General features: G+C 38.9%; 1 protein-coding gene across 5 annotated transcripts in view; it reads right to left on the reverse strand.

The window, feature by feature from the left end:
- The window catches only part of PRDM2 (PR/SET domain 2), a 132,985-nt gene that overhangs the window by 88,190 nt on the left and 29,797 nt on the right, over positions 1 to 14,998 (reverse strand). For all 5 annotated transcript variants that reach the window (XM_027565350.1, XM_027565345.1, XM_027565347.1 and 2 more), the window contains exons 3-4: positions 9,419 to 9,536; positions 7,727 to 7,830 (exon numbers count right to left, since the gene is read on the reverse strand). In XM_027565350.1, coding sequence (XP_027421151.1) covers positions 7,727 to 7,830; positions 9,419 to 9,536 — 222 coding nt within the window. The remainder of the gene's footprint in view (positions 1 to 7,726; positions 7,831 to 9,418; positions 9,537 to 14,998) is intronic.

The raw sequence follows: 14,998 nt of genomic DNA on the forward strand, positions 1-14,998 counted from the left end.
ACAAAATTTAAACTTCACACACCAAAATAATTTAAAGTGCTTTAAAATGCTTATGAGATACTTTTGCCAAGTTTGCCAGTATGATAAAATAACAAAAATGGGAATATTTAGTTGGTCTTTAAAGAGTGTCAGTCCATACATGTTACCTACTTTTTAATAACTTAGGGATGAAAAGTCTTGTTTTGATTTATCATAGGAGACAGCAGAGTCCCCACACACTCCCACGCACATACTGACACAGCTACAACACTGCAGAGATGGTGCTGGAAAATCCCACACAGTCCAAGGCAGCTGGAGAGAAGTAACAAGCGTCTACCTACCACCTGGAGGATAACAATAAGACTGTGCCACAATTTCCTGGCTCGCAGGTCAATAATGACCCTTGCAAAGAGCAAGGTGTTCCACTTGAGTAAAGTTTTTATGTAGAGCTCATTTTGTTACAAAAAAGACTAAGGAATCTACTAAGTCACACTTAAACTAAAATGCTCAATTTTATAGAAAAGATGAACACTTCAATTTTTTTTAATTTGCGAACTAGTAATTCACAAAGAAATACACATGGCCAAAATCTCAAGGAAAAAAAGTAAATTTACCTAATAATCAAAAATAAGTAATTTTTTAAACTCGCAAAATGGTTAAAAATTGTTTTTTAAGGAGAAAAAAAAAAAACCCACAGAATTAGAAAGCAGAAATTCTCCCAAAATGCTGATCAGAGAATAAATTGGTATCTTTTTTTGGATCAAACTAAGCAATACTGACTAAAGAACTTTAAAATGCACATACTTTAATCAGCATATACACTTTTAGGAATTTATTCTCATGAGATATTAGGCAATCACACCAAGATGTAGGTACAAAGATGTCCACAGCAGTGTGGTTTACCATAGACTCATTGTGAAATGGAGAACACCACAGATTAGCTCAGTATGGTAATATTGGAATATAGTGGAATACTAGAGAGAACTTAAAAAATACTGTTGTATGAATGAATGACTGATATGGAAACTTTTACTTTCTGTAATCTTTGTATTTCTTAAGAATTTTCTCAGTAGTAAACACATATTATCTCTATAATTAGGAGAAAAAGATGACCAGAAGATGTAGAAATATAATCAGTAGAAAAGACAGTCATAATACACTGATGATTGAATAAAGCCATTTATAAAAAATATGGCTTAAACATATGAATACATGAAGAGAAAAATGATCTGAAATCTAAATGCATGAATATGTTATTAATGGTTTCCTCGGAAAATGGGATTCTTCATAATTTTCATTTTCCCTCTTCTGCTTATCTGAATTTTCTACCTTCCCTCCACTAATTTAGTGTAATCTCTAAGTAAAAAGGGAAGAGGGTGGGGAGAGCAGGCTAGGAAGGCAGCCACGCTCTGCTGAATGCCAGGCTCACACTCCCATCCTCTTCCCATCACTGTCATCATCATCACACATACATCTTCCTTCTCATGTTCACTGAGTCTCACTTGTAATTGGAACTGGGATGAAAATGTTTTCATGCAATTTCTACCTTAGTTGGAATCCCAACTGGTTTCCAACCAAAGTTAACTTCAGCGACTGATACACAGAACTTATCTCTAAAATGTGACAGAATTACGCTCGATATATGTGCAAGTTACGAGACTGCACATGTACCACCACACCATGAAGTGAGGGTGGGCAAAGACAGGAGAGTGAGACTCCTGTCCTTTCAGGTAAAGACAGTGCCAAGGCAGGTCCAACTCACACCCCAGCTCTAAATCAACAATGTCACATAACAAATCTATTTCCACATCCTTATAAAGACCGAGAAATACTTAGCTGACTTGATCCTAAGGAGAGATACTTCCATATAATCAATAGTTTTTCCTCTGTAAATAGTCTCTGTTTACAAAGTGAAGAAAGTGAAAGTTGAATGTGAAGTTGCACAGTTGTGTCCGACTCTTTGCAACCCTATGGACTGTAGCCTACCAGGCTTCTCCGTCCATGGGATTTTCCAGGCAAGAGTACTGGAATGGGGTGCCATTTCCTTCTCCAGGGGATCTTCCCGACCCAGGGATCGAACCCATGTGTCCTGCATTGCAGGCAGATTCTTTACCACTGAGCCATTTAAAAATTTCATATAACCCTAGAAATCGTACGCAAAATGTTCTGTGTTTATGTACATTTGTATATTTGCTGGGGAGATTTTCGAAGGGGTCCACAACATGCCAAAGACTAAGACTCTCTAGGTAGACTCTGCTAGTGGGAAGATCACCGAACAGGCAACCATGAAACCTGGGCATCCTGACTGACAGTTTCAGAACCCCAGGCAGGCCACCTGCTTTCAGATCTGTCATCTGTGGGAAGATTTAGGGTGTTTCTGGTATTCTTTATTTCACAAACAAAAATCCCCATGGTATTGTCATCCGTCTATATAATACCACAAGTATTATATGCCAAGCTCAGTGCTCCAGAACTGAGGACAGTGCCTGTCACATGGTAAGCTTAACAAAGAGGGGTTAAATAAGTAAATAAACTCTCAATTTTCTCCTTGCACCATTAACACGCTGTCAATCTAGTAACAAGTTCACTTATTCAGAAAAATGGCTTAATTCTCTGTACTTCAACATCCCCACCCTCCTGAAGGTACTAAGAGAAGAATAAGACTGGTACAGCAGTTTCTGTGACAAAGAACTCTATGGCTAGCCCACTTTTAAGTAACAGGTTCAAAATCTTTGCCCTTCTATTAATCACACTGCTTCACAGTAAACCTAAGACCCCAGACATCACCACGTTCACTCCCTCTCTCTTACACACATAGACAAGGGCTCAGCAGACTTTCTGCAAAGGGCTAGGAAGTATTTTCGGTTTTACAAGCCATACGGTCTCAGTCACAACTGCTCAACTTGGCCACTACAGGGCAAAAGCAGCCACAGACAATATGTAAATAAATGAACATTGCTGTGCTCCAACAAAACTTTATTAATGAACTGAAGTTTGAATTTCATATACTTTTCATGTGTCAAAAAACACTTGATCTTTGTTTAAACCACTTGAAAACGTAAAAACCATTCTCAGCTCTTAGACTGCAAAAACAGATGGCAGGTTGGATTTCCCCCATGAGCTAGGTCTTTTCTTAGGACATTCTGCATGGTGTAGGAGTTGGAAAGGAGCAGTAAGACCTGAGTGGTACTTTCTGACAAAAGGGTCTACAGAATCAGCTGGGTGACTTCTCTATTCTCTTTTATAGTTTTGTCCATTTTTAAATTAGAAATACTTTGAAATTAGAAGAACTGAGATAGCAAAAATTATGAAATCTGCTTGTTAGTATCTGATCATAACAGTGCTGAATGATAAAAAGTTTGTTTTCACTTCTGAAAAAAAAACTATTCAATATTTAAAGTCTCATCATACAGAAATAAATTCTCTATCAATTTTAATTGAAATGCAGTTCTATTTCTTCTCTCTACTATCTGGACTCAAAATTTGTTGCCTGAATAGTAACATTCAAATCAAAGCAGTGGACTATCAGTTTTCATCAATAAGAAAGAGGGGAAAAAACTATCAAAAAACATCAACAACACTGGTTTTAAAAAGCTAAAAAGGAATATTCACCCCTGGTGGCTATATAAATTAGTGCAATCCCTTTTGAGGTGTTAGGAAAATTTACCGAAACTTAAAATGTACATAACTTTTGACTCAACAATTATACTTCTAGGAATTTATCTTAAGAAGATAACCAGACAAGTGAGCAAATATGTATATACAGTTAGATTCATACTTGGAAGAATTTGGGTTTCTTTTTGAATATTATGGAAGTAGAGATGACTTACAGTGCTGTGTTCATTTCTGCTGGTACAGCAAACTGATTCAGTTATACACATAAGTATATTCTTTTTCATTATATTGAATATAGTGCCCTCTCCCATACAGTAAGTATACCTTGTTCTCTGATCCTATACTAGCATCTGCGAATCCCAAACTCCCAATCCTTCTCTCCCAAAGAATTATTAATATCATGCAAAGATTAAAACTACTTAAATGTCCACTGGTTTAACAGTGGAAGGATACAATGGAATTCTAGGTAGCTATAAGAAATAATGACGTGGATAAGCATTTGATGAGGGATATACATTTGACATGTACACATCTATAACATATTAAGATACAAAAGCATGTTACAAACTGCATACATATACGGTTTGATCTTAACTGTGTATGAAATGTCTAGATATGGTGTTTGTATAGGTACCTGTGTGAGAGAGACAGAAGAAAAACAAGAGGCAAAGAGGCAGAGTTAACAGAATGCACACCATGGTGTTGACCCGTGATTTTTACTTTCTCATTTATAATTTTCTGTTTATATTATTTTGCAATGACCATATATTACTTTTATAATTTAAAAAAGGCTTAATAGAAGGTACAACACCATGAGTGGCCCCTAATGTAAACCATGGACTCTGGGCAATAATGGTGTGTCCGCTGTAACAAATAACCCATTCTGGTGGAAATGAAGCCAGTGAGGGAAGCTGTGTGTGCATGTCTCATGGAGGTGGGGGCAGGGGGGAGAAGGAGATACAGCAACTCAACTTTCTGCTCAATTTTCCTGTTAACCTAAAGTAATCTAAAAACTAAAGGCTGTTCTTAAAAATACATATTAAAACAAAAGTTCTATTCATTAGAAACAATCTAAGCCCCACAGAAGTGAATGTGAAAGGCTTCAGAATACTGCACATTGCTCAGTGTGTGTGTGTGTGTGTGTGTGTGTATGTGTGTGTGGCGGTGGTGGGGTACATGAAGTCCAGTGTTTGGCCTGCCAGCAGTTCCCCATCAGGAACTGACCACAGAGTACTCTCCTCTTTCCAGAACCTGACGTTCCATGCATTCACCCTGAGGATACTCTCCTGTTTCTCTCCTGTTATTTCTGATATAATAGCATGCTTTCAGTGGAAACTTAGAGGACTGAAGGCTGCATAAGATAGTCAAAGGCTCAAGAAAAGCAATTTAACACTTTCTCATGGAGTTCCAGTGGAGGCAAAAGACCAGGTTGCTAAAAGATAAACTGGTCTTAAGGGGCTTTAATGGAAGAACAAATGCCAAATGAGATTTTAATGATAAGCAGTATCTGTGACATTAAGAGGAGGCATTCTGATGCAAGTCAGAGGATAACACCAAAGTTAGAATAAGTTAATGGGGAAACACTAAATTTTACCTGGATTTTTATTTTCTTTATAAGAAATATGTACATTATAATTTTTGTTTCCTATACTTTGCCAAATACATACTTCCACATGTGTATGTCAAATATATCTAGTTCTATTTTAACAGAGCAAAAAGATTTAGAGGTTTCTATATGGACTATAGACCTCAGAGTTGAAACCATGTGAACAACATCCAAATTTTTTTTTTTAATTGCGGGGAAGAAAATCCAGCCTTGACAAGAACTAAATCTTTAAACCTGACTAACAAGAACTGGCAGTTTTATAAAGAATCCCAACTATGGCAGAACATAAGGAGAAGTATCTTAAATTAACAATGGGATGTTAACAAGTTAACAGGAAAAACTGAATCGCTAATATCTAATACATCATGGCTCCAAATTATACTTTTTAAACAAGCTACTACGAATTCATACTTTAGGAATTTCAAGGCAAATGAAACCTAATTTACAAAAGGCACTATTAGTAACTTATATAAAATGCCCAACAATATCAAATTGTTGAGTAAAGCAGGTACCACAAACTTAGGTTTAATATTAATGACATTTGTTCAACCTTAGATACACACAGAACTAGAGTAGGTGTTCTCTGGTTCCTCACCAGGATGAATGCTAACCTGATAAAGCATGTCTGTTGGTTTCCCTTGTGAAACTTCTAAAATTAAAAATACAGTTTATTTTGGAACATAATTTTGTGGTTAAGACATTTTTAAGCATTTGGCCATTATCTTGAATAATTAAATTTTTTTTTTGGTTGGGCATTTTTTCCACAAATACAGCACTCTTTTAACTTGAAAGTTGTGAAATAACAAAGTAATTACTCCCATGGTAAATCACCATTTCCTAAGTCCCCTTGGGTTAAATATCACTATATTTATTATAAGGGATTCAGAGAAACTCTCAAAATTACTGAGAGAAACTTAGAATTCTCAAGGCAAGAAACACTGTTCACAGCACTGAGAAAAAGAGCAACATACCACAGACGGACAAACACCACAGAACTTCTTGACTAAAACTGTCTCCAGACATTTCCCAGGCGAATTTTATTTTTAGGCTTTTATATGTTTACAAGTGAAACAGATGTGATTTCCACCTAAGACAATCTGACAGGAATGCTTTTCCTCACCACCAAAAAAACTTCTCTGGCTGGGAGTCATGCCACTGAGTTCTACAAGAACCTGAGGAGTTTCATGGAGGCTGCTGATCGGAATTAAATTTAATAGAAATGCTTAATTCATAGGCAACTCTTTAAGAAACAATAATAAGATATTTTATCTTCACATCTTTCTTCATGAGATTATTTTTAATTCTCCCCATTTTTAACTGGAGGGTTTTAGGGCCCAAAGGTTAAGGGCCCTACCCAGGTCACAAAGGCAGGATTTGAACCCTGGCTCAGTCGGTAAAAGAATCCAGCTGCAATGCAGGAGACGGACTGCAACACAGCCAACCTAGGTTCATCCAACCAGGTTCGACCCCTGAATGGGGAAGATACCCTGGAGAAGGAAACGGCAACCCATTCCAGTATTCTTGCCTGGGAAATCTCACAGACAGAGGAGCCTGGCAGGTCCATGAAGTCGCAAGAGTCGGACACAATTTAGTGACTACACCACCACCACCAAACCAATGAAACATTTCTAACTGCCTTACTGTCAGGCAGCAGGACACATGGGGGTTGTGGTTCTGCTCTGACAACACTCTCTGCACGTGTGCCCAAGAAGGGAGCCACTCCCTCTGGTCTAGACAGCTTCCCTGCATAAGGAGTGTGTGAATGCTCCCCATCTTCCAGGATCATTGAGAGAATGTGAAACGAACAGAATGAAAGCCTTTCTAAAAAGTCAAACCACTATACAAACATGGCTTCTCAGGTGGCTCAGTAGTAAAGAATCGCCTGCCAATGCCGGAGATGCAGGTTCCATCCCTGGGTCAGGGAAACTCCCTGGAGAAGGAAATGCCAACCCACTCCAGTATTCTTACCTGGGAAATCCCATGGACAGAGAAGCCTGGTGGGCTACAGTCTATGAGGTAGCAAAAAAGTTGGACACTCCTTAGGGACTAGACAACAACAACTATATAAATACACAGTGTGCTAAGAATGTCCAATTCTGAATGTTTCAGCAACACAGAGATTACTTTCTAAATTACAGAAAAGATCCTAACTGTACTTTATTGATATTAGTAGCCACCTTGGTGTGTCTTTTACTGGCGTTCGTCTGCAAGCCTATAAAGTGGTAGACCAAACTCTTAGCTGCAAAGCAAAGCAAAGCAACCTGAACAAGGCAAATAAAACACCAATTTGACATTTATTGTTGAAGACAGCAAAGCACTTTCAAACTACAAATGTAAACAGCAATCTGTATCCAAGGAAACACATTTTCTATTAAAACTATTCTTTATTTTAAAGAACATGTTAAGTTTACTGATTAATTTCAGAAGGTCAAATCCTGAGAAGATAAATCCTTTAAAATAAATCCTTTCAAATCCTTTAAAAATGTATTGAACTCTGATAAGCAAAGGACAAGGATCATTTCTTACCTCCCACATGTATACATTATTCTTAACCTGAGATCTTTTTTTCTTGTCACCAACAAATGGCCCAAACTTTTTGCCTTTTAAAATTGGTTTAGTGGCCCAGACACCTAGAAAATAAAACCAACAGTTTCACAATGCATTGTGGTTAAAGACTAAAGCACTAAAAGCAATTCAGTTTCACAAAATACTGAAAAGACTAGTCACTCTAAAAGCAAAACAATGTTAACTGAGATCACAGAAAATCAAATTAAATCAAGTATTCAAAGGGGATTTTTATTTTTCTTCTTAACAGTCTTCTGTATTTTCCTAATAGCCTGTAAAGAATCTATATTGTTTTATAAGCAGGAAAGATTATCTTATGGTTTTTTTTTTTAATTTTTACATGTAAAATTACCCAGATAGCATAATCACAAACACGTGGAGAAGAGATAATCACAACAATTAAGAGAAAAAATATCAAATGCAGTAAAAATGCAAAGTTCCTCTTTCTCCTTTTCTACAGATTTCAAATTGTCAAAAAAAAAAGAAAAAGAAAAACCCTTAAACAGTTAGAAACATAGTGCCCTGTAGTAAATATTTTTGAAGTTTGTTTGCTCTCTGCTATGTTTCCTGAAAGCTTAACTCACTCTTCAGAGTTTAAAACAACCAAGATGTATACTGCTTTGTGGTGTTCTCAGGGGTATTTCTATAGTCTTCGCAGTGACCATAAGGCAAACAAGATGCAGAAGCAGTGGGTGAACAGCAGGAGACGCCCTAGTCAATGGACCCAGTGCCACGGTATCTTCTACTGACAGCACTGCTTTGAACATGTTCCCTTACCTTTTGGGCTCAATTTCCTCATGTATAGATGAAGGCTGTGGTCTCAGCCAGTGGCTCAGCTATGATGAACTAATTCTACCACCCGTAAGTCTGCTATGAATTCCATTTGATATCCCAGCTAATAACTAATTAGTGGAGAGAGAAAATCAACCACTTTCATGAACAAATTACTCACTGAATAATTTTCAACGAGAATTAGGAAAAGCATTTATTAAAAGTTTATTCACACACATATATATCAGAATATCAGAAGAACATCTTTAAAAAAAGAAAACAGGACATAAACATGATTTCTTCTAAGACTGTACTCTAACTTTTGTAACTTATTTCCTTAGCCTTCTATCTAAAGATTAGAACACAAAAACAAGACTCAATACAAAAAAGCTTGGCTATATTCAACAAGAAATTCTAGCAAGACACATTGGGACACACTCATCATTCACTCAAATACCCACTGAGGCCCATGAAGAGCGTCAGTTACTGGAGGCATGAAGATAAATAAGAAATGAAGGCACTCATGATCAATGCAAGTGATGGATATGAAAACAAATACAAAATAATGAAATAAATATAATACCATCATCACACTCAAATCACAGTGAAATCAGAGGCAGAAGCAATACATTCTGTGGGAAGAAGAGCCCTGGGGAGACACAGAGGAAGGGGCTGCTCAGGCTGAGTCACGAAGGAGGGTGGGTGCATGTGAAGGTGTTCCTGTCCACCCTGCATTCTTAACTGGAAAACAAACTCTTCAAAACAAGCCAAGAGTATAGATGTGTTGCTTTTGGAGTGAGCTCCCCACCTGAGAAGCCCCCAGAGGAAGCCTGGCCACAGCCCACTCTCCCTGCCCTCTCCTCCCCTGAACCTAGCACTCACCAATCCGAGTTTTGTCAACAGCAGATGGGAAAAGCCTCACTTCCTCCGGAAGTCCTCGAAACACATGTTCAGGTACCCCGGCCAGGGTCTCCGTGGCTACCACAGGCTCAGCTGCGTTCTGCAAGTTAAGAAACAGAAGAATAATAGCAAAAAGAAGAAAACCCAGTTCTGTTTTGACTTTTTTTTTCTGGTCCAATAAACAAATATGCAAAAATGTAAGGGAAACCTAAAGCTGGCAAGCCAGACTAAAACGATGATGTCAAGCATTTCAGGAGGTGCTTTTTTGCTTGTTTTTAAGTCTCCAAAGGAAACCACTGTAACCTTCAAGCATGTCTGTGTTCGTTTGCTCCAGCCACCTGTGACCATTTTAAAACTGTGTAAACCTTCGGCACCATACTGTTTTAATCTCCCACAGAATCTGGTAGCAAATTACATCTTAAGCTTACTTTTAAATCAAAGACTACCATCAGCATCTTAGGATGTTAAAAAAAAAATTAACACTCTCTATTTAAGTGAACACTTTTGGCACATGCTGTAAAGGCCATGCCAGCCAACTGGACCCCCATCCCATCCATGCTTTCATTCCTCCAGCAACAAAAGCTTGACAATTTCCAGCAAGAACACTACAATTTATTTTGGGCCCTCCACAGAAGTGTGACCTTTCCAGGAAACAGTACTGTATCACCGTACACCAAGTAACTAAACAGCAACATCTCCACAAAATTACAGTCTCAGAGAAATAGAGAATTTAGAAATTACTAAGTATATGCAAAAATTCATTGTAAATATTAAATAAAATTTCTATTAGATTTGTATCTAAAGGAATAGAAAAAAAATAGAAATCTAAGGGAATAGAAAGGGGAGAACCGAGTCAACTCATTGATCATGACTGTTATTCTAAAACTAACTTTCAAATCAAAGGAAGATCAGGTGGCTATTAACTGGCACCACATAAACCCTAAAGAACTGACGTGCAGATCACGACCCTGCTAAGAATGATAGGTTTTGTAGTCTGAATGTTCTTTATTTCACTTTGCAGAGGGAAATATTTCTGAAGGACTTTCAAAGGAACCAACATAGGCAAACAGCAAAGTGGAAGTTTCAGTCACTCAGTCATGTACGACTCCTTGCAACTCCAGGGACCGTTGCCTGCCAGGCTCCTCTGTCCATGGGATTCTCCAGGCAAGAATACTGGAGTGGGTTGCCATTCCCTTCTCCAGAGGATCTTCCCAATCCAGGGACCAAACCCAGGTCTCCTGTATCACAGTCAGGTTCTTTCCTGTCTCTCTGTGCCACCAGGGAAGCAGCAAACTCCAAGATAAAGTGATTAATTTTCCCACAGTGAAGATCTTGTAGTTTTAAGAATGCTTTGTGCCAAGAAGAGAGTATCATTCGAATTTCTGTACTCCTAGCATTTCAACTTAAAAAAAAAAAAAAATATATATATATATATATATATCAACAGGCTGCTTGGAAAGAAATAGATCCCACAACAACAAGCAAGTCATTGTGAAGGTCTACTCTGCTATTTTGAGTTGGAATGTGCAAAAGTGGGCACATAAGGCCTGGGGATCATTCCCTGGACAGGGCAGATGTGACGGTGCATGCTCTCCAGAATCACACACACTGCCATCCTGCCTGATTAAGCCTTGGTCCTGACAGTATCACCAAGCACAAGTTCAACACCTTCCTAAACATGGGAATATCAAAACTGCCCCAGAAAATGATCTTATGGTATTTTTTAGTAGATAAAGTGTGAATAAATTTAGCACACAAATTTCTCACTTCTAAATACAATGCTCTCATTTTTAAAAAATTTTAATCTATAAACCAGAATTTCGGAAATGTGACTAAATTTTTCAAAAGAGGGAAAAGGTATTACATTGGTAACTGATATCCAGGCTACATAATAATTATGTTTAACTTGGATAAATTAAACAATATTAACAAGTCATAGCCACAGTCATTAGCACATAGCCAGTTAGTACATAAGTGGGAATTTCCTTCCCCTTTTTCGGAGTGAACCCTAGAAAAGATTTTAAAGGATGTGACACCATCTAACCTTCCCAGGAACTTTGAAAAGACAGTGTGTCAGCTAACTCAAACTGATACTGCCAGGCACTATTACGGTAACTACTAAAGGCTCAATGTGCACTGGAACTTCCTTGGGCCTCAGGCACTGTGCTAACCATCTTGTGTGCAAGACCGAGTTTACTCCAGACAGCCCAACAGGAAGGCCCTGTTAGTGCCTCCTCCCAGCTCCTTGCCCCACTACCACACACACACACAAGAGGAAATTGAGGCTTAGGAAGTGGTCCAAGCTGCCCAAGGATAGGAATTGAGTCTCTGTCTATCCCCAGAGCCCAAGCCTATAACCACTGTGGTGTTTACAGTTAAAATTCTGCTAGATCGGCTTTGAGGTGCTAATGTAAAACATGGTGACTCTGGTTGATAGCACTGTAGTACAGAACTGAAATTGCTAAGAGAGTAGAACTTAAATGCTTCCTCCTCCCAAAAAGAAAAAGAGAAATATGCAAGCTGATGGGTGTGTTAATTAACTGGACAGTAGGAATCCTTTCACAATGTGTAGGTATACTGAACCACCACAATGTACACACAGTTTAAATATCTTACAATTTTGTCAATTATACCTCAGTAAAGCAACGAGTTCAAAAGGAGAAGATTCTGCTGAAATACAATCTGACAACTTCTGCCCTAAAATCTCCAAATTTCCATAGAAATGTCAACAGGAGATGGTAACCTAAGGGAGGAATGGTCATCCCCACAGCAAATTTGTAACTTGAGTCTAAGTTGGAGGCCATCTATATTAAAATTTCTGAGACACCTGGGAATATAAAGGACGTCAGCAGAAGAACCACAGGAAAAAGAAACAAGAAAAATTCCCATATACATACTTACTTGCCTTCAGCAAATCCATGATTTTTAATTTGGGCTCCTTTAGTTAGAAGAGGAAAGCTTTTTTCCTGTTTTAGTATCCTTCACACTACAACAGGGCTCAACGAGAACCCGAGGACCTCCTTCCAGACACTGGCCAGCTCCAGGACCTTCCTCTCACCTCTCCGGCTGTCAGAACCTCCACTGTGGTGCTTACTGCTGGAAACTGCAGGGAACATTTTCTACGAAGTTGGAAGTAGGAGGAGGTAGGATGGCTTGCCTAAACAGAACCATCCTCTCTCCTTCCTTATTTTTCCTTCATAGCTCTTATCACAATTTTAAATAATTGCTTGTATAATTATGTTTACTGTACCTCCCCCATCAGACTGCAGGGAAGACAGATGGCATCCACCTTACTCCATGCTCCATTCCCAATACTCAGCAGCAGACCTGAAACACTTGTCACTTATATACTTGAATGAATAAGTGATTCTTGCAAGCTAACTTGAACTTTTTAGAAAAAAGAAGGCTAGGAAAGCACAGCTAAGTCATCTATCTGAAAGCATTTTCTCTATGCATGCCTGAATTTGAGATAGGTATTTCTGGGTCAACATAAGGATTCTTTTTTAGAAAACGTGGCATGCTCTCAATTTCAAGCAATCATTTGACAAGTAAACTTTTGGAATAAAAGCATATTTTAAAGAAAATTTCACTTCCCAACATTTCCATAATTGGGAAACTGGGGTTATATATATATATATAAATATATATAAAATATATTACATGTAACACTATACTCAAAACAGGGTAACCTTGGTTCGTACACTAAAGAATAACAGGCCTGGGACTATGTCTCAGGTTGATTTTGTCTAAAAGACACTGGAGTGTCTCGATTTATTACAAGATTTCTGAGTCCGTTCTGTGGGCCAAATAATGCTTTAAGCATCACACATACCTCAATACTATGTCACTCTAGTGAAGAAGATGGACAAAATTAAACAAAGATATACAGTGCTTGGTAGCTACTGATGCTCTGAAGAGAAATCAAGAATGAGAAGATGACACAGTGAAGGGAGAAAGGAAAGGGGGTATTTCAGACAGAGTGCTCATGGGAGACCTCTCGAGAAGCAAGAAGGAAATTGGGTGACAGCATGCAGGAAAAACAGGCCAGGAGAGGACCTTTCTGAGACAGGAATAAGTGTGGTGAGTTCAGGGATCAGACAGGCAGAGACTGACGAGTCCAGAGCTGGGCAGGGGACAGCGGAACGGCCATAGCTGTGGCGGGAGAGGGACGCAGGGTAATGCCACTGGAGAGGCATGAATCACACAGAATGAGAGGGGCAGAGGCCAGGTTGCACACTCCTCCTTCCAGAGGGGCCAACAGCCTCCCAGGACCCCATCTCTGCTGTCCCAGAATCAAGTTCAATTCAGTTCAGTCACTCAGTCATGTCCAACTCTTTGTGACCCCATGGACTGCAATACACCAGGCCTCCCTGTCCATCACCAACTCTCAGAGTTTACTCAAACTCATATCCATTGAGTCAATGATGCCATCCAACCATCTCATCCTCTGTCATCCCCTTCTCCTCCCACCTTCAATCTTTCCCAGCATCAGGGTCTTTTCAAATGAGTCAGTTTTTTGCATCAGGTGACCAAAGTATTGGAGTTTCAGCTTCAGCATCAGTCCTTTCAATGAATATTCAGTACTGATTTCCTTTAGGATGGACTAGTTGGATTTCCTTGCAGTCCAAGGGACTCTCAGGAGTCTTCTCCAACAGCACAGTTCAAAAGCATCAGTTCTTCAGCGCTCAGCTTTCTTTACAGTCCAACTCACATCCATACACCACTACTGGAAAAATCATAGCTGTGACTAGATAGACCTTTGTTGGCAAAGTAATGTCTCTGCTTTTTAATATGCTGTCTAGGTTGGTCACAGCTTTTCTTCCAAGGAACAAGCATCTTTTAATTTCATGGCTGCAGTCACCATCTGCAGTGATTCTGGAGCCCAGAAAAATAAAGTCAGCCACTGTTTCCCCATCTATTTGCCATGAAGTGATGGGACCAGATGCCATGATCTTAGTTTTCTGAAGGTTGAGTTTTAAGCCAACTTTTTCATTCTCCTCTTTCACTTTCATCAAGAGGCTCTTTAGTTCTTCGCTTTCTGCCATAAGGGTGCTGTCATCTGCATATCTGAGGTTATTGATATTTCTCCCGGAAATGCTGATTCCAGTTTGTGGTTTATCCAGTCCAGCATTTCTCATGATGTGCTCTGCATAGAAGTTAAATGAGCAGGATGACAATATATAGCCTTGCTGTACTCCTTTCCTGATTTGGAACCAGTCTGTTGTTTCATGACCAGTTCTAACTGTTGCTTCTTCACCTGCATACAGATTTCTCAGGAGGTAGGTAAGACGGTCTGGTATTCCCATCTCTCGAAGAATTCTCCAGTTTGCTGTGATCCACACAGTCAAAGTCTTTGGCATAGTCAATAAAGCAGAAGTAGATGTTTTTCTGGAACTCTCTTGCTTTTTTGATGATCCAATGGATGTTGGCAATTTGATCTCTGGTTCCTCTGCCTTTTCTAAAACCAGCTTGAACATCTGGAAGTTCACAGTTCACATACTGCTGAAGCCTGGCTTGGAAAATCTTGAGCATCACCTTACTAGCGTGTGAGATGAGTGCAAC

The sequence above is a fragment of the Bos indicus x Bos taurus genome, chromosome 16 (assembly GCF_003369695.1).
Source record: "Bos indicus x Bos taurus breed Angus x Brahman F1 hybrid chromosome 16, Bos_hybrid_MaternalHap_v2.0, whole genome shotgun sequence".
NCBI lineage: Eukaryota > Metazoa > Chordata > Mammalia > Artiodactyla > Bovidae > Bos > Bos indicus x Bos taurus.